Raw genomic sequence first — 26,248 nt, 5'->3', positions numbered from 1 at the left:
TGAGACCTTGTCTGAGTAAAAAAGAAAGAGTAGATTATTTTTAGGGGAGGTGACTGGGCCCAAAGAACAGACAGTAGTCGGGGCAAGGTCCCTTAGGGTCGGGGGGCGGTGGGGTGTGGGCTGCACCATGAGCAAAGTTATCAGCTAAAATCTCTCCGCCTTAGGAGAATAAGTCAAAGGAGGGGTGAAAAGCCCGCCCGGGAGTACGTCTCGGCGTGGAGTCTTTTCGTTTCCTTCCTGCGATATGAGTAATCGCTGATGAATGTGGATTCCAGGGACAGCATCCAAGACCATTTCTTGCCTTCTCAGTGACCTTTCCTCAGTCAGATGGGGAACTTCAAGAAAGTCCCTCCTGTGCTTCTGGAGGGAAGATGGAGCAGGGAAAGTCAGAGAGAGAGACCTTGGTTCTGAGGCTTATTTCTGAGATCTGTGAATTCCACAGTGCCATAATCAGGGGTATAGTTTCCTGAGCCCAACAAAGGTCTTCTACTTCTTTAATACCAGTGGCAACATATTTAACTGCTAGAGTTGCAGGAACGTTGGACAGATAATAAATGCTACCGTGGGTTGGGCTTAGCTGTGATGGTACATGCCTATAATCCCAGCACTTTGGGAGGGCAAGGCAGGAGGATTGCTTGAGCCCAAGAGTTCCAGACCAGCCTAGGCAACATAGTGAGACTTCGTCTGTACAAGAAATTTAAAAAATGAGTCGGGCATGGTGGCACGTGCGCCTACAGTCCCAGCTACTTGGGAGGCTGAGGCAGAAGGGTCGCCTGAGCCCAGGAGGCTGTGGTGAGCCATGATTGTGCCACTGCACTCCAGCCTGGGCAAGAGGGTGAGACCCCAACTCAAAAAAAAATTAATTAAAAAAATGCTTGCATGGGGCAGACTAGCAAGTTCCTCCTGCAGGCCAACAGGCAAGACGTTTTCATCTTCAGAGCCACTGGGCATCAGATGTGACTGTCCAGAAACTGGTTTCCTGAAGCCCAAGATGCTTCAGCTGTCCATACTAGCCTTTTTTTTTTCCATTCTGGTACCAGTAGATCACCATTTAGTGACTCAGTACAACCACACCATAGTCTCCACCAGTCACCAAGCTACAAGCCCACCCAGATGCGTTGTTCTCTCAGGACTCTCTGGGTGCAGCACTCATCATACTTCTGTCTTCTTCATGTCCACAGACCTTGCCCTGAAGGGATCCTCGTGATGAATCATGATCTCACGACCCTCCCTTTACTGCTTATTTCTAGTGCGTGAGACTTGAATAAGCCGGAGCTGTCAGAGTTTCATTGGTTAATGTAGCCCGTCAGCGTTCTTCCAGTCTCGTGGCTGGAGGACCCACCGTTGAGAAGTACCATGTTGAAATCTGCCCGTGCTTTGTAGCCCTGTCTCCCAAGTCAGCTTCGACTCAGTAACACCAGGGCTCTCCCGCTACCCCGGAGGACGGGCTCGAGTTCCCGCTGGATGTCCGCCCCTCACCCCGCTCTCGCCTGCACCGCCGTTATCTGGAGGTGGCCTGGTGGGATGGAAGACGTGGGTCCCCGCCGTCCAGGGTAGGGAAAAGCAGGCAGTGGGCCATCTGGTCTCAGGAGAGCCAAGTTCCAGATGTCACAAAAGCACTGCACGCTGGTTGTAGACAACACAGAAGTAAGAAAAGAGCAGCCGCGCACAGTTGGTTCCGCCCCTCAGAAATCACTCCTGCAACTCATGAAAAGCGCATCTCTAGAGGTGTATCTGCATGCGAGCAGAAATGGAATGTCACTGTTTTGAAACACACTTTTTTTTAAACATGTGAGAAAGATGTTCTCAATATGTTACTCTTCGCCACAGTCTTTCCTCTCTTGAAACGTAACTCCGGTTGTGTTTTCTGTTTCCTTATGTCCTGTTGGCACTTCCATCTCAGAACAGGCCAGTCACTTCCGCAGATAACAAGTTAATCATAGCCTGTCCATCCTGGCAGGTCAGTCTGCTCGTTCTCTCAGGGGCCCAGTCGGCCACGGCTGGTCTGGGGTCATCATTCAGGGGACGACCTTTCTCTCCCTTCAGGTGTCAGCGGAAGCAGTGGCGGGTGGACCTGCCAGCCACCAGTGTGGTGATCACGTTTCACAACGAAGCCAGGTCGGCCCTGCTGAGGACGATAGTCAGGTGAGACCAGGAAGTGTCGCCCGTCGGCCACCTGTTGCATCCTGTGGGAGTCGCCACCCACCAGGCATGCTGGACACAAGCTGTGTCTCAGGCACAGTCCAGCCGGGGCTGCCCATGGGTGGACAGGGTGGCCCGAGTGCTCAGCACCTCGGGAGTGGCAGATGGCTCCTCCAGCCAAGAAGGGCCAAGATATGAGAACTCCCTACCCCTAAAAGGCCTGCAACCTCTATCTTTTTGTCTTTTCTCAGTGTGCTTAAGAAAAGCCCGCCCCATCTCATTAAAGAAATCATCTTGGTGGATGACTACAGCAATGATCGTGAGTACTGACGGGGATTTCGCCCCTATCTAGCCCTTCTCCTCACACCAGCCTCCCTGTGTCAGAGGTGCTAATGAGGTGTGAACAAGTCAGAATTCAGATCCACAGAAAGAGGTGCCTCTGTGGTGCCCCAAGGAGATAATCAGCCGTTAGATGATGGAGAATCGCTATGCTTGAGCGCAAAAGCCCTGTATGAACTCAGGGTTCCTAATGCTCTGCTTTTCTTTTCTGTTCCTAGCTGAGGACGGGGCTCTCTTGGGAAAAATTGAGAAAGTGCGGGTTCTTAGAAATGATCGGCGAGAAGGTAAGAGTCTTTTCTTAATTTAGTGCCAAGACAGTTGAGTTCTGTTTTTTCCTGAGCCCAGTAATAATGTAAAGAAGTACTTCAACTCAAAGAGCAATTAATTGTCTAGCTTTCTAGTCTGTCTCCCTCTACCAGAGCCACTTGGGGGACTTCTTCTAGCAAACACAGGAAGGACATTAAAGCTTAACTAATTGAAATTGTATATTATATTTTTATTTATGTATTTAGAAAATTAACCACACACACACACACACACACACACACACACACACACACACACACACATACAACCTTGGAAGTCTTATCAGTTCCTTGAGTACAAGAGTTTAGAAGAAAAACAAAGATTTAGCAATGAGAAGTTTAATGACTCTATGCTCTGGGCCTCTGATAAAATGGCTAGGATTCAAGTTTGACAGCCTGCTGGAGGTGAGCCATTCAAAATGGGGAGAGAGTACTGCAATTCTATGCATATAGGTTTTGCAAACGCCACCCTCAAAACCTTCTGTCAGTCTTGTCAGTGCTGGAGCCCAACTCAGGAGTCTCTACTTCCTTGGCAGTTACAAGAGAGACTAAGGGAGGAAAGCATGACTTTGGAGTGTCTGGAAGGGAAGCCCGAATCCGTGCATCCGTGCTGTTAAAGAGCCTGGTGGTTGGATTCTTGCTTCTCCATGGCCTGGAGTAATCTTTCAGCATAGGACAATCACAGGCCTTTAAAACGCATGCCACATTTATGACTTGAGGGCAAGACTGTTGATCCAGGAGTGGTGATGTTACACCTGGACCAGTGTAAGCTCCTTCTTGTTCCCTGTGCAGTCCAGCTGGAGTCAAGGAATGAAGTTTTTCATAGCAGGAATCTAATCAGCAACACAGTGATTGAACTGGTTGGGGCAGTGCTGCCAGTACCATATTTTAACCAACTAAGGTCATCCACCCAGACATCCAAGAACATAGACAGCTCTTGCTAAACAAGCTCTACTTGCTGGCCTCACATCAGTACCGTAGGCCTGGAAGTAACCAAAAATCTTACCATTTGCTGCTCCCTAAGCAACCTACGAAATACTTATGAATTTAAACCCAAAGTGTCTGCCACCTTACCCCATCACCTAAAAAGGGAAAAGGCTGTCACAGGCTTTAAAAAAAAAAAAAAAAAAGGAGGAGGAGGAGGAAGAGGAGATGCAAAAAGGGAGGAGTGGGAGGAAGGAAAGAGAAAAAGAAATAAATTATGTTTCATGTTGGCAGTATAAATCCCTTGCCAGTCTTTTTAGAGAGTGCCTTTAAACTGCTTAGACATCAGAACAGTGCATCTAAATATTAACTTTCTGTTGCTTTAAATTAGAACGTTCATTTGGATATGAACCTGTATCTATACGTTGTTACTGAAAAGGGATGAAAAGGGGAAGTTGTGGGAGAGCCAGATTGTGGTAAACCTATGTGGAACAGCTGAAGTATGCAACACACACAAATGTTGTATGTACCTGTATATGTGTGTGCATTTTAGACCTTATATATTTAAACATATGTAGTGCTTATAATAATGCTACGAGATGACAAAGTAAATTAATTGCATAAAATATTATGGTAATGAAGGAACAGGCTTAGTATCAATGTTAGTGCTGGGGGTTTTACATGAATCAATTCTTTTTTTTTTTTTGAGTTGGAGTCTCACTCTGTCGCCCAGACTAGAGGGCAGTGGCAAGCTCCCAGCCACCGCAGCCTCGACCTGCTGGGCTCCGGCGATCCTTCCGCCTCAGCCTTCCAAGTAGCTGGAACTATAGGTGTGTGCTACAACGCTTGGCTAAATTTTGATTTATTGTAGAGATGAGGTCTCGCCAAGTTGCCCTGGCGGGTCTCGAACCCGCGGGCTCAGGTAATCCACTCGCCTCGGCCTCCCAAAGTGCTGGGATTACAGGCTGAGCCACTAAGCCCAGCCAAGAATCTATTCTTAATCTAGCAATTTATCAGAAGCATCTGAAGAAGTTAAGACCATGCCTTGACCCCTCGCAATTAAATAGAAATTTCTTGATTTCTATGTGTGAGGCCTGGGCATCTGCATTTTTAAAAGCTGCTTAGATTATTCTGATGTACACTGAAAGTTGAGGACCTAGTCTTTCTATTCCATTTTACAGATGGAAACATTAAAACTCAAAGAGGTTAGTGGCTCTCTTAAGGGCATGTGGCTACTTAACAGCAACAGTAGGGCCAAAACCATGTTAGTAATTTATGTCTTTCTGCATTTATAGAGATAATCAGATAGCATTTCTTTTTTTGTTTGTTTGGTTTGATTTTTTTGAATTGGAGTCTCACTCTGCCACCAAGGCTGGAGGGCGGTGGCACACTTCTGGCCACCACAGCCTCGACCTGCTGGGCTCAGGCAACCCTTCTGCCTCAGCCTTCCAAGTAGCTGGAACTACAAGCACGCACCACCATGTCCAGCTAATTTTTTGATTTATTGTAGAGATGAGGTCTCGCCAAGTTATCCAGGCTGGTCTCGATCCCGTGGGCTCAAGCAGTCCTCTGACCTCAACCTCCAAGTGCTGGGATTATAGGCGTGAACCACCGCACCTGGCCACATTTCTTTTTTAGTTTGTTAATACAGTGAAATGCATGGTTGATTTTCAAAAGCTACACCAAATTTGAATTCCTTGTATAGACCTCACTTGGTCATGATGTTGTATCATTTTTATATACACAAGTGCCAAAAAAAATGGATACACATTTTAAGAGATGTTATCCATGTGTTACTTTTCCAAGTTGAATTATGAAGCAGTGTGCAGTATGACATTCACTCAAAAGATGGCATTAATCAAACAAGTCCTAGTGCCACCGTGCAGCAGGCAGGACAGCCAGCGAAAATGGCGGAAGCCCGGTTGTCGTTTTAGGAGCACAAGACCGTTGTGCATTGGTGTTTGAAATCTGAGACCAAACCGGGCTCGGTGGCTCAGCCTGTCATCCCGCACCTTTGGGAGGCTGAGGTGAGTGGATTGCCTGAGCCCACGGGTTCAAGACCTGCCTGGGCAGCGAGCCCTCATCTCTACAATAAATCAAAAAATCAGCTGGGCGTGGTAGCACGCGCCTGTTATTCCGGCTCCTCGGAAGGCTGAGGTGGAAGGATCGCTGGAGCCCAGCAGGTGAGGCTGCACAGCAGCGAGTCCTGCGGTCGTCTGCCCCAGTCAGAAGTGTCTGCATGCTGGTGGTAACCACTTGGAGCAGCTCATGCGGTTGCAGCAGGCAGACATGACTTGTATTCGTCTCATCCTTGGTATATATTGAGGATTGCAACTTTAATAGTTTTTCCTTTTCTTAAAATGTGTATACATTTGTTTGGCACCCTCTGGATTTTTACTATTTTGTTAAAGATGCTTACATCTGTGTCCGTGAGAAATGTTAGTCTGTAGTTTTCTTCTAATGTATTTTTCAGGTTTGAGTATCGGGGTTATACTGTCCTCATAAAACAAAATGGAAAGTGTGCACTTCTATTTTATTTTTTAAATATTTGATAGAAATGGCCAGTCTGGACCAGGAGTTTTTTGGGAGTTTTTTTGTTTTTTTTAATGGAAAGATTTTTGGTAACGAATTTAATTGTTTTAATGAATATAGGCCTATTTAGATTTTCTGCTTGTTTTTGTGTGTGGTGTTTTTGGTTTTTTTTGTTTGTTTTTTTTTTGGTAATTTGTGTCTTTAAAGAAATTTTCCATTTTTAAAAGTTTTCACATTTACTGGCATAAAGTTGGCTATGATATTTTCTCATCATCTTTTTAATGTTTGTACGACTAGTATTAATATCCTCTCTCTTATTATTGGTTTTGGGTAGTTTGTATTTTCTTATTTTCTTGATCTGTCTGCTGGAGGTTCATCAACTATATTAAACCTTCTAAAAGAATCAACATTTGACTTTGTTAACTTTCTGGGGTTTTTTTCTCTGTTTTCTTTTTTGTTCATTTCTGCTTTTATTTTTGTTGTTTCTTTCCTTTTTCTTTGCGCTTAATTTGCCTTTTTCTAACTTCTTAAAGTAGAAACTTAGGTTGCTGATATTCTTTGCAAATATAAACACTTAAAGCTACAGATTTCTGTCTGAGCACTGCTTTACCTTAATGCCACAAATTTTGATATGCTATATTTTCATTATCATTTAGTTTGAAATATTTTCTAATTTTCTTTATGATTTTTTCTTTGAACCACAGATTATTTATGTTCTTTGTTTCCCATATGCTTGAGCTTTTGAGTTACTTATTGATTTCTAATTTAATTCCATCTTTTCAGAGCATATACTCTGTAAAATTCTAATCTTTTGGAAATTTTAAATATCTTATGGCCTAAATATGTTCCAAGTACAATTCAAAGAATATCTATCCATCATCTATCTATTTATCCATATAAATTAGATCAAAATGATCAGTAATGTTGAGATATTTAAGTCCTTATGGATTTTTCTGGTCTGCTTTTTCTGTCAGTTACTGAGAGAAGCTTGTTAAAGTCATTTATGTTTGAGGATTTGTTTATTTCTCCTCCTTATTCTGATTGCTTTTGCTTCCTATGGTTGAAGGCTATTATGAACATACACGTTTAGAAATGTTATATCTTTCCAATGAATTTACCTTATGATTATAAAATATCTCTTTATGTCTGGTAATAATTCATGTCTTGAAGTCTGCTCTGTCCGATATTAGTATAGCTCACCAATTTTCTTTTACTTTCTATTTGTATAGTATATCCCTTTCTGCCCGTTTTCAATCTATTTATGGCTAGAGTATGTCTCTTATCATAATTAGATCTTGCTTTTTTAAAAATCCAGTCTAACAAATTTTGCCTTTAATTGGAGTGTTTAGTCCATTTATATGTGGTGTAGTTATTGGTATGATTGGATTTGGGCCTACTCTTTGATTATTTGTTCTCTCTTTATCTCGTGTACTTTTTGATGTCCTACTCTCTTGCCATCTTTCAGATTAGTTGCTTTTTTTTTTAGTGCTTTGTTTGAATTATTATTGTAGCTTTTAGCTCAACTTTTATATGTATGTGGTTGCTCTGATGATGACAGAATACACCTTTAACTTAAAACAGTCTACTTAGAGTCAGTGTCATACTTCTTCACATAAAATGTAAGAACCTTGCAGCAGTTTAATTCCATTTCTGTTCTCTATCCTGTGTACTAGTGTTATCACATGTTTTTCTTCCATATGTGTCTTAAAACCCACAATACAATGTTAGATTTTTGTCTCAAATTATCAGTGATCTATTAAAGAAATTAAGGTAAGAATATGCAGAAAGACTGATAAGCTTCTCCTCATGTTCCTCAAGTTTTCCATTTTTCGTATCTTAATTTCTGTAGATTCAGATTCCTGTCTCATTGGAAATAGGCTTCCCTTTAGAAATTTATTTTTCTTATAGGCAACACAGTCTCAGCTTTGTTTATCTGAAGAGTTTCTCCTTCAGTATTCGAGGATATGTCCTCTGAGTGGAGTTCTGAGTTGACCATTAATTTTTCTTTCAGCACCCTGAAAATGTCATTCCAATATTGTCTGACCTGTTTTTCTGTTCATAATGCAGTTGCCATTCATATGTTGTTGCCTTGTATGCTACATACTATGGATTATTTCCTCTTGCAACTTTCCAGATTGTCTCTATAGTTTGTTTTGTGTGTGTGTGTGTGTGTATGTGTGTTTTGAGTTGGCAGTCTCATTCTGTTGCCCAGGATAGAGTACAGTGGCACAATGGTAGCTTACCTCAGCCTCAGGCGATTCTTCCACCTCAGCCTCCCGAGTAGCTGGGACTGCAGTCGTGTGCCCAGCTAATTTTTTGACTTTTTGTGGAGACACACTGTATTGCCCAGGCTGGTCTCGAACTCCTAGTCATAAGCATTCCTCCTGCCTTACCTCCCAAAGTGTTGGGATTACAGATGTGAGCCACTGTGCCCGGCCTACAGCTTTGCTTTTTAGCAGTTTGACGGTGATATTCCTAAATATAGTTTTCTTTATATTTATCCTGCTTCAAGTCTGCTGATCCTGTTGAATATGTAAGATGATGTTTTCCTTCAAATTGGGGGAATTATTGGCCCTTTGATTTTTCATGTATGTTTTCTGTCTCATTCTCATACTCCTGTTGCACATATGTTGTAACACTTGAGATTGTCCCATGGGTCAAGGTCACTTAGGCTTTTTTTCCCCCTTGATATTTTTTCTCTGTTCACCAGATAAATCTATTTTTTTTTACTCATCTTCAAGTTCAGTAGTCTTTCTACCTTCTCCAATGTGCTATTAAGACCTATCAGTGAATTTTCCATTTCAGATCATTTTATTTTTCAGTTCTGGAATACCCATTTGATTCTTGTAGTTTTCGCTTGTTGAGATTCTCCACCTTTAAGGTTTACTTGTTAAAACCATTGTTTCCGGCTAGGCTCAGTGGCTCAGCCTGTAATCCCAGCACTTTGGGAGGCTGAGGGGAGAGGATTGCCTGAGCCCGTGGGTTCAAGACCCACCCAGGAAACTTGGCGAGACCTTGTCTCTACAATAAATCAAACAAATTAGCCAGGCGTGGTAGTAGGTGCCTGTAGTTCCGGCTACTTGGAAGGCTGAGGCAGAAGGATCGCCGGAGCCCAGCAGGTCGAGGCTGCGGTAGCCAGGAGCTTGCCACTGCCCTCCAGTCTGGGTGACAGAGTAAGACTCCAACTCAAAACAAAACAAAACAAAATAAAACAAAAAAACCATTGTTTCCTTTGAGTTCCTGAACATATTTATAATAACTGCTTTTAAAATCTTCATCTGCTATTTCCAACATCTGGGTCATCTCAGGATGAATTCCTATTGACTTCTTTTTTCCTCTTTGGTGTGGGCCATATTTTCCTATTTCTTCGCATGTGTAGTAATTATTTTTATCTTATAATGGACATTGTAGGTAATATGTTGCAGACACATTGAATTATGTTATTTTTCTCTCAAGAGTATTGATCTTGGTTATACTGGGCAGCTTAATTACTAGATGATGACCCCGAACTTATATAGGCTTGCGCTTGGCTAGGATTCATGTGTCTTGGATGAATCCCTTGTTCCTGAGACTTAGACTGTATTCCTAAGTGTAGTCCTTCTAGAATTTCTACAGAACTGAGGTGTTCACCAAGTCCTTTCAACTTGGCAGGGCTCACATCTCACCCTCTTTCCTCTGCGGCAGACAGCAGCTGAAACTTTTTGCCTTCTAACCGCTGCTTTTCATGTGAGAGTCCCAGCTTGCATGGCTCAGGAGGCAGCCAGCGATACGCGGGGACATCGTCGCCAGATTCGGGGCCTCCCTCCTTCCCAGGATCTCTTCCTTCGGTTTTCAGAGACTGGAAGTCCTGGCGTCGTTTCTCTGACAACTCAGCCAGAAAGCCTGCGTTTTGGTGGACTGGGGGGGTAACCTCAGGGGAAACGCCATGTAAACATGGGTATCATTCAGTGTGATCTTCCTTTATGTTCGATTCTCTCTAGTTTCTGCCTGCTTCTGGCTACTCTCCAGCCCTTTCAAATGGTTGCGTTTTGTATTTTGCTCAGAGTTTAGAATCGTTCTCTGAACAAAGGCTTGCCCAAAGTTACTTCGCAGTTACCACAACGAGAAGTCTTTAGTCTTTTTCCGTGCTCTAGCAGGCAGCTATGTAAGAGTCACTGAAACCCCACTTGGACTGTGTGAAAAGGAACTTTGAACACTTGTCCTCACTGGCTGCGAGTCATCTTCGTCTGTAGTTCCCAGCAGCCACTTCTGACCACAGCATCCAGGGCTGCTCTCTGTCATGAGACTTTGTGTCATAATGCAAATGCATGTTATCAACAGACCACAAGGCTATAAAATGTGTAATAGGTCCATAATGTCACAAATTCTGTGTAAAAGACAGACAACGGGGCTTTGTGATTTACATTATTTGGCTCACGATAAGTCTTGGAAGACAGAGAGATCTGCAACACCGTTACAGATATCATCACCACTAACACCATCACCATTAGCACTTGGAAATGTTTAGGTGACACCTTCCTTAGCCTAATTAGTTAGAAAACTCTGTTGCTGTGTCAGAGGAAAAACAGTTTAAAAGTTCCACATTTGGGTTGCTTGATACAGGAGGCTTAATGTACATAAAGGTCTTTCTCAGAAGGTAGTAGTTCAAAGAAAGTTGTATTTCCAGTCAATCCAACTATTAAAAAAAAAAAAAGTCTTGACAGAAATCTGTCTGGGTAACCGCCAGGTGGTACTGACCCAATCAGACAAGTTTGCCGTGAACTCCAGACCTAGTAGTGGCCGGCAGAGCCGCGGGCAGGGTGGTGTCGCCGGCAGGTGCTGGGCCTGCTGTTCTTCCCCCGGGATACTGCAGACTCTCCGCCCTGACGGCTTTGAACTCGCTTCCTCAGGCCTGATGCGCTCGCGGGTTCGCGGGGCTGATGCCGCCCAAGCCAAGGTCCTGACCTTCCTGGACAGTCACTGCGAGTGTAATGAGCACTGGCTGGAGCCCCTCCTGGAGAGGGTGGCCGAGGTGAGATGGTGGGGAGAGGGGGCTGGGTGGGGGCCGGAGCGGGAGTTGGGGGAGCCGCGGGGGAGCGAGGGGCTGGCGGGCCGGTGGCACCAGGGGGCGCCGACTGTGGTTTTCTCGGACTGTGGTTTTCTCGGCTGCCGGCATGGAGAGAAGAGGCCTCGGGGTGTCTGTTCCAAGAGTATTTATTGGCTGTGGGACGCTATCGGTAGGAGGTGACAGGGCGGGCAACGGTCAGCAGAGGCTGGCGAAAGCCTGATTCGTTGAAGACAGCCCTGCTCTTAGGTGCATGTTTTCCCTGCCTGCAGCTTCACAGTGGTTAGGCAGTGCCTGGCGTCGGGCGAGTGTCTGATGCAGGGGGGGTCATGTGGGGGCAGCCGTTCTTGGACCCCCCTCTACTCTTAGTGAGGCTGGCAGGTCAGCCCACTGGGCTCCTGGGAGAAAGGAAACCACAGAGCGATCGGTGCGGCTGTCAGAGGGTGATCCGTGGCTATGCTTCCTGCTTCTCTGCCTTCTGGAAACATCATCTCGAATATTACATTTGGCCTTTTGTCATTCCGCTTGCCTTCTGCTTGTTTTATTGACTTTTCTTTCCTTCCTGCTAAGAAAGCACTTCCTTGGGGGCAATAAAGAAAACTTAATGAAAGGAAATAGAAAACGAACAAGTCATTCTGCCTAAGCGTAGCAAGACTGGCTGATGGGCCGTAAGTCACGGAGATACTGAGTGACCACCTGCTACTAGTCACTGTGAAAGTGGTACTCACTGACGCTCACTGAGTTTGAATTATATGCTAGGGACTTTTTATGCAGGGTTTACCCTTGTTTGACAGATGGGCAACCGGGTTCAGGGAACTTGAGCGTCTCCAAAATCATGCAGGTGGCAGAGCCAGGATCACAAAGCAGGTTTCATTAAAGAACTGAGCCCTTCTCTGACACACAGGCACACACCTACATCAGAGGAGAACCCCCACCCGTCCCACCCCCATGGCTTCTCCCTCCCCCAGGCTGGAAAGCACAGCCCCAAAACCGGCGCTGCCGCCATACTGGAGAGTGCAAAGGCTGCTTGCTTCTGTGGTCGGTTGTCAGAACGGTTTCAAACAGCCCCTCCTAGACGAAGGAGAGGAAGTGTGGAAGTTATTAATACTCACTGATGCTTGTCTTATCAAAAGAAGTATAAAGCACATCACCTCTAGGGCGGACAGGCCAGGCAAGGAAATGTCATTCCTCTCTGCTTGTGGTGCTGTCGTTTCTGCTCCCTGTGAATTTGCACCTGGGTGGTGTTGGCACTTGCTATGTCCGTGTGTGCCTAATAGGTGTGTTCCTGACGTGCTCCTCTGATGGATGGTGTGTGTAGCTCTGCTGATTGCATTGCCAAACTGCTTCTCTAAATCTTTCTTCTGGCTAACAAGGATTCTGTAAGTGACCAGAGGAAAGCTTTGGTTAACTGTCAGCAGGAGGCAGGGCTGCAGTGTCCCTCACCAGCATCAGTCATTCACATGTAAAGAGGTCAGAGAAGCAGAGAGACCTTATGTTCACAAACTGTTATCAGAATGACCAGGTGGCACCAAAAATGGCTCAATTCGGGGTGGAATTTTTTTATGTTTTCGTAGGATCTCAAATAAGACAAACTTAGACTTTGGCCATGTCTAATTGATTAGGTTTATGTTCTGGTACAGTGATACTGATACTGTCCATCTCTGTCTCTCTCTGTCTCTCTCTCCTCTCTCTCTCTCTCTTTCTCTCTCTCTCTCTCTCTCTCTCACACACACACACACACACACACACACACAGAGACAGATACCTCCCTCACACATAGATCCATAGAAGTAGATGCCCAACTCTGTTGTGTGGACATTTTAGAAGTGAGTCCACTCCTAAGGTTTACTGCAGCTCAAAAGTTACTGGTGTTAAGCCCAACTGATCTTAGATTCTGTGAGCATGAAAGCTACCCAGTGGTTGAAATTCTGATATTTGGGAGAACAGTACAGGACCCTGGGGGCACATTGGCACAGTCCCTGCCTTTAGCTGGGTGAACAATGACCGAACTGTCTCATGAGCGTGGGTGTCTCCTCTCACGGAACAATCCCTGCTGCATACCCACTTCTGACTTCCCTTGGCACAGACCACAGCTTTCATCTGTCGATGGCTAAGCCAAGATGTTCAGAGACTGGGCCTTCATGGGCTGAGGACAGTAGCTGGTGTGGGGCTGTCGGATGTGTCCTATGAATACCTGTCACTGATGACTTCCTTGGGTAGGAGGTACTTTAGTTTTTCTGGGACTTTTCTTGTCTGCTCTTTCTTATCTTTTCTTTGTATTTTAGGACAGGACTCGGGTTGTGTCACCCATCATCGATGTCATCAATATGGACAACTTTCAGTACGTGGGGGCATCTGCTGACTTGAAGGGCGGTAGGTGTCGGGCCTGGTCCATCTGTGCCTGGCTCTTCCTGTCGACACTGGCGTCAGATCATGCCCACTCCTTGTCAGGAGTGCCGGGGACAGCAGTGGTCACATCCCAGTGTGTGTGTTCCTCGTAAAAATTGCCTGTGTGCTTGAGAGGAGGACTTCCGCAAGAGAGATGTAGCCCTGCTTCCCTCACAGAGCTCCCTAGGCTTCCTGTTCTCCTCAGGTCTCTCGACCTGTTGCTCTTTGTGAGCCTCGTGGCTCAGTGAACAGCTGTGGCGCCCTTTGTGATCAGAGGTGACAGAGCCTTCCCCTCGGGGCCTGAGATGAGGCGGCCCACAGAGCTGTCTTCTGGGGCGCAGGGACTGGAGCCCGTCCTCCCCTCTGCTCCCCCCACCTGTTTCTGATAGCCTGTTTTTCTGGCTGGCCACCCAGATGCAGGCCTGTGTCATGGCTGCCTTCCTCCCTGGCCATGCCCCCTAGGCACCAGGTCTTCCATCTGGCCCCTCCCTCCCTGTCACCTACCCATCCCTGGTTCACTCCTGGGAGACCTTTTGTCGGAATGGCCACTCCAGTGTCCTGGAGGTCCTCACAGCCCCCACGTGGGACCCACTGCCCATGGAGCCCAGGAGATTTACCTCTTTACTCTCTTAGAAATTATCCAAGGCATCAAAGAGCTTTCGTGTGTGCAGACTGTGTGTTTTGACATTCACCATATTAGACATTGAAGCCAAGAAACGGTTTAAAAGCACAAGCTGAAATACGAGCACGTTCCTATCCTCCATCCGCCTGCAGTCTCTGGAAAACTCACCATGCACTTCTGAAGGCCTGAGGTGGAAAGAGACACGTAAGGCCTTGGTATAAATATGAAAACCGTTTTGAGACCAGGCACCCTCTAAAAGGGGCTCCCGGCCATACCTGAAATACTGCTGGTCTTAAAAGTGCTTCACATACTGGTGGATGGCTAGGAGTCCCACCCGCCCTTTGGCGAGGAGCCAGCCGGGTCGTGAATGGCTCCTGCTCTTTGTCCCCGAGTCCCAGGACCAGGGTGGGTGGAGGGGTGGCTTGTGCCCCAGAAGGCTCCACTGCACCCAGTCATAAATGCTTCACACCCTGAAATTCAGCCAGTTGGGATCCTCGCCTATAAAGCTCAGCTGAGAACTGAGGAATCAGCAAAGGCTGCTCTGCACAGCTTAAAGATGTCAGAGTTTCTTGCCTAATGATGGTGTGAGTTCGCCATTAGAAAGTGAATGGACAGCCATCTCCCAGGCCTGCAGAGTCTTCATCTCTGAGGCCATGAACTCTTTCCAAGTATTTAGCACCCTCATTTCTTTACGTCAAGCTAGGGACTTCTGTCCCACCTCCTCGCGTTTTTAGCTAATTAGAAGGTGGACTCTTCCAGACACTGGACAGAAGATCAACTGACAGTCTTATGTCAAACAAAAGACAGCAGTAGAACTGTAAAACTGGACCTTAAACTCAAAAAAACAGAATGCCGGGATTGTCTAGGGAGACGAGGCCACAGTCCTGGACATCACAGGTGTGCTTTCTCACTTCTCCTCCCCTTCCCCTCCTGAGAAACGGGGTGATCCTCATGCTGTCCACATTAGAATGGCAAGACCAGTGCCCCGTTGGCATCTGCAGCCCTGCTACCCGGGGCATCCACAGGAGGGCAGGCTGCTTGGAAAATGGTACCTACGTTGGGAGGCATGAAATTGGGGAAAGAGTTGTAACAAAGGATGAGATGTAGAGTGTTTGGGGGTTTTAAAGAGGACATCCCTGGATAGCCAGAATGCTTGGTTTTCAGGATGTCTGATTCCCTGAGTACCTGGAAAAACTGCGATCTAGTGGACTCTGCGTCTCCCAGGGCAGCCGCGTATGCCAGGGCCAAGGACAGCAGGATGCTGTGTGTGTGAAGCAGGCCTTCTGCTGGGTAGAAGGATGGGACCACACTTGCTCTAAGAGCATTCTATGAAATTCCTGTAGGAAAAAACTCAGGGATGACATTTCTAGTCAGGCTTTAACCTATTATAACTTGTCTCATTGAACCAGATAAGTAAAATGATAATTTTTAAAACATTAAAAAAGGTTGTATTTTGCTGATTGGCCTTTATCATTTTCTATTAGTAAAACAGCCAGGACGTTGTTTTCCTTGTTTTGCTTCTACTGCCTTTGAGGTACCTGGGCAGAGCTGGCTCAACCCTGCGTGGGTTCCTCTCTGCACTACTGCCCGCCCCCCGCCAGCACCCTGCCACTCACTCCCTGTGCCTGGGCCTGCTCTCCTGCGCAGGTCTGGAGCTGTAACGTGTGCTTGGCCTCCCAGGAGACTCGCTCCCCCTCTCGCCGCCTCCCATCCTTTGGTCCCTAGGGCAGCTGTGCCCGACAGCCCCTGAATTCAAGGTACTGGGATGGGAAATCCAGACTTGGGCATTGCAAAAGTCTGTCGACAGCCTGAGGGCAGAGAGCTTTAGGAGCATGGGCTTGGAAGCTCCATGGCTTGAGAGTAACTCGGTTTGGCAGTCAGAGACTCGGAACTGGAAATGCAGCCCTGTGAGGCGCACCTGGAAGGGGTCTTGTGCATCAGGGCCTCTTCACCAGGGTGCTGTGCTGGCCTCCAAGCGGCAGAGCCGGGTTGCCTTGTGAGCAAGGCCTGAGGCCCTGTAAATGCTCGAAGCCGAGTCCAGGTCCAAGGCCCAGGCTCCTCAGTGGTCTGTGGATCCTCGGATGAAACGGGGAGAGTGCCAGATTTATCAGAAACCGAGGCTGGCTTGCCTGGTTTTGCAACTTCCCTGGCTCGTTCTCATCTAAAAGTTTTCAGACTCCCAGCCTGCCCCTGCTCCGCTGTTGCCACGGACAGCTTCAGGTTTGCAGGCCGAGGGAACCAATGGCACCCTCCCGTCCCCAGCGTTCCCTTCCCGTGCGGCAGCACTGGAGGCCGAGCTTCCTCTTGGGTGCTCTTTCCCCTCCTTACACCCTTGGTTATGCTGTGGTGTCATCACAGACTCTAGATCTCTCTGCATTTTGCATTCTTTCCTGTGCCTTTCCTTTTGGAGAGGGCGGGGAGAAGATTCCAGGGTATCCTCTGCTCGCTGGTCTCTCTCCTGCCTCCAGTCCCAGCCCCAGCCCCTCTCTCCGCCCTCCACGCCTTCTTCATTTTTTTGGCTAAGTTTTTTTGTTTATTGAGTCCCATCCCGATATCAGATGCTCTTAAGCTGTGAGGGTGTCAGAAACAAATGATTGTCTCTTGTCAATGCCCTGTTTCTTTCCTGGCAGGTTTTGATTGGAACTTGGTGTTCAAGTGGGATTACATGACGCCTGAGCAGAGAAGATCCCGACAGGGGAATCCGGTCGCCCCCATAAAGTAAGTGCTGTGTATCCTTCAGGGAGAGATGCCTGGCTCCAGCCCTTCTGCCTGGCCAGGCTGTTCACCTTCTGCCTTCCTGAGGACAAGCACCTGTCACCAGGTTATAAAGTCCTTCGAGATTCCTTTTCCTCTGATATCTGATGTATGTTTATAAGGCCTATCTGCTGGTTCTGCGTGTTTCTGCATGTTTATGATGCCGAGCGTTTTCCCCAGTGGGGAGGGGTCTCCCAGCCGACCTGAGGGACCAGAGAAGAGGGGCGGTGGGCCTCCAAAAGTCTCGTTGCTGCCACTGCTCAGCTGTTCTCCTGTCACCCACAGAGGAGGGAACTTGTGCTCATGAACCCCAGGCTTTAGATTCCCAGGCCATGCGGTAAAACTGTGGGCTGGAAGTCGGGATGCCTTCTCTAGCTGGGAGAGATGGGGGATACCTGCTCAGAGTTGACACACGACTGTGTGAGACGGCATCTGAAAGAGCATCTGCTGCCGAAGTGTATTTGCTGACATTTACCCAACATCCACAGTGTGCGATGGACTTTTCCAGCGCTTTACACTTAATTCTCACAGCATCTCTACTGGGAACAAAGCAGGAAGCTCAGTCCCATCTGTTGTGAACCCCTCCCGGGGTGATGCGGAGGTGAGGAACCTCTTAGGGAGGAAGAGCGCCCAAGGTAGTGATGATGAGAGCTGATGCTGTGGCGCGTTTCCCAGGATGCCCAGGGCTTCGTGCCTGGAGCGTTTGCAGTCCTTCTGGTCATCTCAGACGGAGACTGAGGCACAGAAAGGCTAAGTTCCTCACCAGGGGCGACTTGTCAGCACGTGGCCCAGCCCCAGCAGGCACTTGCTCGCAGTGGAAGCTCGGTCCAGCCCCCGGCTCTGGGGGAGCCCCCAGGCAGGGACAGTGGAGAGACCTGTGAAGGCAGCAGTGGGCAGGCAGAGAGGGGCGCCAGGCTCTGGGCAGAAAGCCGCGGCTGCACGGCTGTGCTGAAGGTCGGCTTGTCGTTGGGAATGGCAGCTGGGCTTGGGCAGAAGGGTGCTGGTGGCCAGCCTTGACCTTTGGCCTCTCCTCCTCCCACTCTTCTCTCCGCCTCTTCAGAACCCCCATGATTGCTGGCGGGCTGTTCGTGATGGACAAGTTCTACTTTGAAGAACTCGGGAAGTACGACATGATGATGGACGTGTGGGGAGGAGAGAACCTGGGTACGTCCGCGCCTTCCGTCTCGCAGCCTGACCGCCTCAGCTCTGGGAAGGCCGAGTGCTGGGGGAGGGACTTCAGAGGGCTGCAGTCCCCCTTCATTCGGCATACCTGGTCCCTGCAAGCACACGCAGAGCGCTCCTTTCGCCTTGAAAGGGTCTTGAGCTGGGCATTCAAAGGTGTCACCCCAAGTCAGAGTGCCGGAGCTAGAACACAGATCAAGTCCTTGAAGGGAAACGCAAACGCCTTAATGTCATTTGGAGTACAAGCTTGCTATGTTCATGTCCAGCTTGGAGAATGGCGATGAAGCCCTGGCACGGCTGGTGGAGTTGATCGAGTTATAATCACAGAAATCAGATGGGCTGGGAAGGCCTGGACATTAATCCCTTCTTGACTTTTGTGAATGGTTCTAATTTTGTTTGGTTTTTTCTTAAAAAAATAACCCATGTAAATAATTTTTATCCAGGTGTAGGGACAGCAGAATTTTATAGATTGTGGTCTATATGTAGCCTCATATTTACTGCACGGAAGAGGAGAAGACTTATTTTGTTAGCTTAGGGTTTGGGAGATTTGTTTTGCTTTTTGTCTTTTTCTTGTTTCACTTGAAGCCTTTAATTTCAAGCACTTGGAGTTCTGAGCTAATTCTCCTGGGCTATGGAGTGGTAACTGGCATTCATCCTTGGGTGTGTGTACCCTTGGAGGATGGGACACGAAGAGAAGGAGAAAAGCAGGCCACTTATTTTTAGTGATTTTTACTAGTAACAGAGACTTTGATACTTTTTGTCCTTTAAGACAAGACTAGCCTAGCTTGTCTTTTTGTTGTTGTTGTTATCTTATGCTGTGGAAGTTAACGATAATGTCTCATCTGTGGAAGTCTTCTCCGCCTTGGTTTGATGTCAGAAGCTTCTTTAGACTTGATCACTATACCCCGGGACCCCGGGGACCATGAAACAAACTCCTCTTGGGTTTTTTTTAAATGACCCATTGACCTCTAGGTAAGGCTTGGATGGAAGTCATTTGAGTACAGAAAGCTTCAAAATTGTTAACCTTCTAAGGAAAATTCTCTGTCACCCTTGCTCCACTGGTATCCTCTCATGGCTCGGTAGAAACCCAGCCACCAGCCAGGGCCACCCAGTGGGACCATGTATCACTTAGGTGACCATTTCTCAAAAACGCAGTGTGGCTTTTAGAAGTATGTGTGCTGTTCACTGATGAAGCAGGTGAGCTGTCAGCCAGTACCTGTGTCATGGTGAAGAGGGTGTTGGTTTAAACCTAGGAAGGGTACCCAGAGACCGGAGAGAGGACTGAACTTGTTTGAAGGAGCTGGTGTTTCACTGGTTGGGTTTTTATGTATATGTAGCCGTGCTGTGTGCGAGGTCAGCATAAAGGTCTGAGGGGGCGGGGTGGCAGTCAGGACTCCCTCCCCTACCCTCTTCCCCCTCCATGAGCTGGAGCGCACCCTGCCCAGCCCCACCTGGGCATCTCTCCTTCCTTGACTGGCTCTGATGGCTTGCTCCTGAGGACACTTCCGCTCCATAAAGGCTGGGCAGGCCTGAGGATTTCACACAAAAAAGTCACATTGAGGCACTCTCTCTCCTTAGCACTGCTCCTTCTGGGTGCTGTGCACACCACCGGCCACTGCCCATCCTGAGGGGCCCTTGTGAGTGTGTGTTAGAACAGGTGTGGGGCGCGGGGATGCCCAGGTAAAACCAAGGCCACCTCCACAACACCTGCCCCCTCAGAACAACTGGAACCACCCATTTTCCTAAGAAGAAAGGTTAAGCCCTGTGTAATTAAGTGATTACACAGGAGGACCAAAAACCTGACCCTTAGCTCTAAAGGTGTAGGGACGAGGCTTCTTGGGGACATGAGTCGTCCTTCTCAGGAAGTCCCAGGGATGTTAGGATGGCACTAAGTGTGTCTCAGTTTGTGCTTTCCAAGTGGAGTGTGTTCTGCAGAGGACCTGCGCTCTGTCTGGGGTCTCAAGCCAAGATGCAGACACTGACTGCCTCATTCAAAGGCCCAAGTCATCTTGGGAATTGCCCTCAGTTGCGGGGTTCAAATGAAGTCAGATTCGAAGATGATAACTACTTAGCTTTGAAAATCTTCTGCCAAAAACCCCTGAACAGTTTCACCAACTCCCCTCAGAGAAGCCAAGGGATCTCCCGAGCCCCAAATTTTGAATGTTCAATGAGGTGAATGTACATTTAAATTCTATTTTCTAAAATACAGACAACTTACTCAAAGTTGTGCTGGACGCTGTAAAAAGGAAAGTTGGAAACCCTCATTGCATATGCTGGGGTGGCTCTGACCGTAGGTTTTCTGTTACTACAAAGGCATTGCTTATTGAAGTCCCATCCTTAGTGAGTGAGGGTTTTCCTACTACTTGCATTTGCCAGACCCATGTAGAAATTCATGTTGTCCATAATGGAGTGGTGTTTCCCACCTTGTGCTCTGTGGGGTAGGCACCTGCTGTATCCGGAGGACTGAGCCATCCACTCACCTCATGGTCTGGTCTGGTCTGGTCCCCCATTATTTCTGCACTGGCGGCAGTGACTGCTTAGCTGTAGATCTTTCTACGTGTACTTATACTTTTTAAAATTATAAAAACTTCATTGACAACATTTGTGCCTATTCACGGAATACACAGTGATGTTTCAATACATGTCACAGATGAGAATCAGATCAGGATAATTAGCATATCCATCATCTCAAGCCTGTATCACTTCTTTGTGTTGGGAATGTCCCGGTGTTGTCCTTCTCACTGTTTCAAGCTATATATAATTGTTAGCCATAGTCATCCTGCAAGGCTGTAGAACACTGGAACGTGTTCCTCCTGTCTGGTTGTAATTTTATGTCCTTTAACAAGTGTCTCCCTGTCCCTCCCTTCCCAGCCTCTGGTATCCTCTGCTCTACTTCCCCCCCCCCATGAGATTAACTTCTTTTGAGCTTCCGCATATGAGTAAGAACATGCGGTGTTTAACTTTCTGTTCCTAGCTGATTGTACATAACGTGTCCTGGGAATACTGTGAAGCCATAAAAATACCAAAGCCCTGTCATTTGCAGTAACTGTCAGTTTTTGTCTTGCCTCCCCAGCATGCTCTTAGGGCTCTTAGATGATACAAAGGAAAGGCCCTTTGACACAAACTCCAGGAAGTCTTTCAGGAAAACTGTCTTAACCTTCAGAAGGCCACGTCTTCGTTGTTCTGTTTAACCTCAGCTTCTTGAATTCACTCAGATCTCTGACTCAGACTCCCGTCATCCACCTGATTGGTGGGGATGAGGACAGGTGCCTGGTTGGCAGGTCCTGGGTGTCAGCCAGCCATGAGCTGAGCTTCTGCTGAGTGCCGAGGCCTGGGTGCGTTGGCACTGCCATGGCATGCACATCCCAATCCTCCTGCAGGTCCAGCCCATGTGGAAGCAGGTGGATAGCACCCTTCTCAAGGCCTGTGCCTACTTGAGCCTGCTGGCTTCTGACTGGTGGGAGTCTGTGGGCAGCTTGGAGACACCGGTTGCTTACTCGACCATCCTCGGTCACTACCATAGCCCTGAAGGCACCTGTGAACTCTGCCAGGTGTGTTGAGGCCAGCTAATGCACAAGGCCACATACAAGTTTTGCAGTTTAAGTGAAAGGATTTTCCTGGATGAAACAAGCACAGATGTATCTGGGTGCTCAGTTAGTTGAAAATAAGATGAACGTCCAACACGAACGCTTGATTGTGGGTGCTTATGCATCTTCGGTGTTGTTTTTCCTCTCAGTGTGATATGGAGCAAGTGAAAGCGTCACACCCCATGACCGTGAACCAGCTAGTGAAGGGTTCAGTGTAGTCATTTCATTGGTTGTGACATGACTGGGCTGCACCCGCCCTTGTGCCAGGAGGCCTTTATATTCAAAGTAGACCAAGAATCGTTCTTGCCTCGAGGTGTCTAGTCCCAACCTGAGAAATGCCTCCCCATGAACATATTTCCTGGGTCGTACTGTGGAGTCCCGAGATCCAGGTTGTGTCAAGCCTCTCTCCTGTAGAAAGTTCTGGGCCGTGGATGGAAAGAGGCCGTCCTACGGGGTGTCCTTCAGCAGTGACAGGAGGAGCCTGCCGTGGGATGGCGGGATGGCCGCTGCCGTGGACCGGTGTTCGGGCTCTGCTGTCACCCCGTCTTGTTCCTCACCGCAGAGATCTCATTCCGCGTCTGGCAGTGTGGCGGCAGCCTAGAGATCATCCCGTGCAGCCGCGTGGGACACGTGTTCCGGAAGCAGCACCCCTACACGTTCCCGGGGGGCAGCGGCACTGTCTTTGCCCGGTAAGTAGAGAGAGGCTGAGCAGGGTCCAGCACGCTGCCGCCCACCCCCGAGGTGGGACTTGACTGCGGCCTGTGTGGGAACAGGTGTGCTTCAGTGGGGGTGGTGTATTCACACAAGGAATACCACCCAGCAGTCGAAAGGAACACGCTGTTGGGCACACGGCAACGGGAGTGCCCTCAAGGGTGTTACGCTTGGAGACATGGAGCTAGTCTCAAAAGATACGTGATTCCATGTGCGTGGCAGCCTTAAAAAGACACGTCTCTGGTGATGAGGAACAGGCCCGTGGTGGTCGGGGGCTGGGCCGGGGGGCTGTGACTCCAGAGGGGTAGCACATGTTTGGGGGCGCAGGGAGACTGCTCTGTCTCCTCATCATGGTGAAAGCTGCACAGATCTTTGTCTGTGTGTGTTCTTGGAAATGTGTGCCCAAAAAATGCAGAAGAAAAATAGTTTAAAGAAGAAAGCTATTCAGTGGCTCAGCCTGTAATCCCGCGCCTTAGGAGACTGAGGTGAGTGGATTGCCTGAGCCCGTAGGTTCAGGACCTGCCTGGGCAACTTAGCGAGACCTCATCTCTACAATAAAATGAAAAAATTTAGCTGGGCGTGGTAGCACGCACCTATAGTTCCAGCTACCTGGAAGGCTGAGGCGGAAGGATCACCGGAGCCCAGCAGGTCGAGGTTGCAGTGGCCAGGAGCAGCCACTGCACTCCAGTCTGGGCAACAGAGTGAGACTCCAACTCATAAAAAAAAAAAACACGAGAAATTAAGAGACTGAAATGAACAGTGTAGCAGATTAAGAGTTTAAGGCTAGCTGGGCTCGGTGGCTCAGCCTATAATCCCGCGCTTCAGGAGGCCGAGGCTAGTGGATTGCCTGAGCCTGCGGGTTCGAGACCCGCCTGGGCAACTTGGTGAGACCTCATCTCTACAATAAATCAAAAAATTAGCCAGGCATGGTAGCGCGCACCCGTAGTTCCAGCTACTCGGAAGGCTGAGGTGGAAGGATCGCCGGAGCCCAGCGGGTCAAGGCTATGGTGGCTGCTCTCGCTCCAGTCTGGGCGACAGAGTGAGACTCCAACACAAAAAAAAAAAAAAGAAAGAAAGCTTATTTTTTATCGTGTATGACCATTCGAGGTGCAATTAAAAATATATAGTCTTAGCTATATTTTGTTATTTTTTATTTTTATTTTAAAGATGTGGGGTATAATTCAGGGTTAGGTATACAAACAGTCATTAAAGCAGTTATCTTAAGCAACAACATTAAGCGATGTTGATGAGGTGTGCCCCTGCCTCCCCTGGCAGTTTCCCACTACTGCCAATCCCTTTCTCACAGTATTATGATCATTGTTTAAGGTCCACTTGTGAGTGAGAACATGTGGCACTCTGTTCTTTGTTTCTGTGATAGATCACTGAGTTTTATAGACTCTAAGTCCATCCAAAGTTCGTAATTTTGTCCTTCTTTATGACTGTGTAATTCCATTGTGTATATGTACCCCCTTTTTTTTTTATCCAGTCCTCTTTCAATGAGCAGCACGGTTGAGTCCATGTTTTTGCTATTGTGAATAATGGTCTTAGCTCATTTTGTGTTGCTGTAACAGAATACCACAGATTGGATCATTTATTATGAACAGAAATGTATTGGCTCATAGTTCTGGAGACAGGAAGTCCAGTATCAAGGTGCTAGCCTCTAGCAAAATCACCTAAGGATGCATTTCTCATAACATGTCTACATCGTTGAGCCAGGCATGATGGTACTTGAAGCCAGTGTGTAGCAGTGGAGATAGGTCAGATCCAGCTGTGTTGTGAGGTAACAGTGTTTGCTAACAGTGCCAGAGACAAGGGAGGTAGAGTGAGGGATTCTGGGTGGTACCCAGGAGTTCTGTTACACAGCTCTGCTGACATGTTGTGTTTCCTATTAAAATAGGAAAGCATTGGGGGGAGGATGGATTACCAACTTATCTTTTATATACTATTTGTAAACTTTCATTAAATACAGATTGCACAGTACACGTGTATTGTGCAGAAGTTGAATTTTTAGCATAGAGAATCTGATTTCCAAGGAACAGAAGCCAAAATAACACAGATTGCTTCTAACAAAAATCACTTTCTCTCAAAAAGTATATTTTCTCATGAATGTTGTCTAAACTTCATTTTTGCTCTTTATTAAAAACAAAAATGTGATCTTATAGAATGAGCTTTGCAGAGTCAAACAAATATTGATTTGTGTGCTTTTTCCCTGGGACAGCATCAGATTCCTTCCAGAAACCTCTTTTATACATATATCAAATCCTGCTCATCAAAGCCATTGACATCTACAAACAAACAGTGGGATTTCAGAAAATAATGTGTTAAAATACACAAGACGTTGCACTCCTTTTTTTTTTTTGAGTTGGAGTCTCACTCTGTCGCCCAGACTGGAGTGCAGTGGCCGCTCCCGGCCACCGCAGCCTCGACCTGCTGGACTCCGGCAATCCTTCCGCCTCAGCCCTCCGAATTCTTGCTGAAGCAACGAGGGCCTGGATAAAAGTCGCCCTCCCCTGCAGCTGGAACTACAGGCACACACTACCTCGCCCAGCTAATTTTTTATTTATTGTAGAGATGAGGTCTCACCAGGTTGCCCAGGTGGGTCTCGAACCCGCAGGCTCAGGTGATCCACTCGCCTCAGCCTCCCAAAATGCTGGGATGACAAGCAGAGCCACTAAGCCCGGCCTGCACTCCTTGTTAGAAGAGAAACTTTTGCAATTGTATTTCATAGCCCAGGAGTCTGTGAACTAGAGACTTCCTTGGAAAAGCAACAGGCTCAGGTTTCAGTATTTGGGGGCAGACTAAAAAGACCTGCAGTTGACCTTCAGCAAAGCTGCCCTGTCTCTCCGCTGGCTCACCTAAAAGATAAAGAGGTGGAATTATCTGACTGTGTTTCTGAGGTTTCTTTCTAGCTCTAACTTCTCTTAATTTCCTATATAGGTTGAGTATCTTGTATCCAAAATGTTTGGGACCAGAAGCGTTTTGGATAAGACTTTTGGAATTTGGAATATGTGCATACACTACATAATGAGATATCTTGGGGAAGGAACCCAAATGTAAATATGAAATTTGTCTTATATACACCTTATGCACATATCCTGAAGGTAATTTCATACAACGCTATTCTTAATTTTTGTTCATAAAACAAGTGTGTGTACATTGAACTCTCAGAAAACAAAGGTGTCACTATCTCATATTGATGCTTAAAATGTTTCCTATTTTGAATTTCAGATTTTTGGATTAAGGATGCTCAACTTGTAATATGTGACATTAAATGTATAACTGTCTCGCTATCTAAATACTTGGAAAATCTGAATTCTTGCTGAAGCAACGAGGGCCTGGATAAAAGTCGCCCTCCCCTGCAGCTAGTGTTTCCGTAGAGCCTAAAAGACTGTGTGATGTAGTCTTAATGAACCAAAGACTGAACCAATGAATGAATGAATGAAAGGAACTAGCACCATGTAGCACATGAAGGTCATTTTTGAGGCTACCTAGATAGCTTTTTCTGTTAACAAGATAGGAAAGTGTTGCTTTGTATTTAGGAATTTTAAAATGACTTCGTCACTTAAAGACTTAGATGATTTAAAACATTATGTGATTAGAATTCAGAAAATCTTTAAACCATTAGGGCTGAAAAGGACCTAGGACAAGAATTTCTCAGAGACCCACCCGGGCAACTTGGCGAGAACTCATCTCTACAATAAAAAAAAAATTAGCCGGG

General features: G+C 47.1%; 1 protein-coding gene across 1 annotated transcript in view; it reads left to right on the top strand.

Annotated features, from left to right (window-relative positions):
- Nucleotides 1-879: 879 nt before the first annotated feature.
- The window catches only part of GALNT2 (polypeptide N-acetylgalactosaminyltransferase 2), a 39,535-nt gene continuing 14,166 nt past the window's right edge, over nucleotides 880-26,248 (top strand). Inside the window, exons 1-10 of the mRNA XM_021712734.1 lie at nucleotides 880-917; nucleotides 1,384-1,533; nucleotides 2,047-2,145; nucleotides 2,394-2,461; nucleotides 2,700-2,765; nucleotides 11,132-11,253; nucleotides 13,572-13,659; nucleotides 16,927-17,014; nucleotides 18,111-18,214; nucleotides 22,382-22,508. Coding sequence (XP_021568409.1) covers nucleotides 880-917; nucleotides 1,384-1,533; nucleotides 2,047-2,145; nucleotides 2,394-2,461; nucleotides 2,700-2,765; nucleotides 11,132-11,253; nucleotides 13,572-13,659; nucleotides 16,927-17,014; nucleotides 18,111-18,214; nucleotides 22,382-22,508 — 950 coding nt within the window. The remainder of the gene's footprint in view (nucleotides 918-1,383; nucleotides 1,534-2,046; nucleotides 2,146-2,393; nucleotides 2,462-2,699; nucleotides 2,766-11,131; nucleotides 11,254-13,571; nucleotides 13,660-16,926; nucleotides 17,015-18,110; nucleotides 18,215-22,381; nucleotides 22,509-26,248) is intronic.

Source organism: Carlito syrichta, unplaced genomic scaffold (genome assembly GCF_000164805.1).
Source record: "Carlito syrichta isolate Samal-C Ts95f unplaced genomic scaffold, Tarsius_syrichta-2.0.1 Scaffold303636, whole genome shotgun sequence".
Classification (NCBI taxonomy): Eukaryota; Metazoa; Chordata; class Mammalia; order Primates; family Tarsiidae; genus Carlito; species Carlito syrichta.
This window is presented reverse-complemented; position numbering and strand designations above follow the sequence as displayed.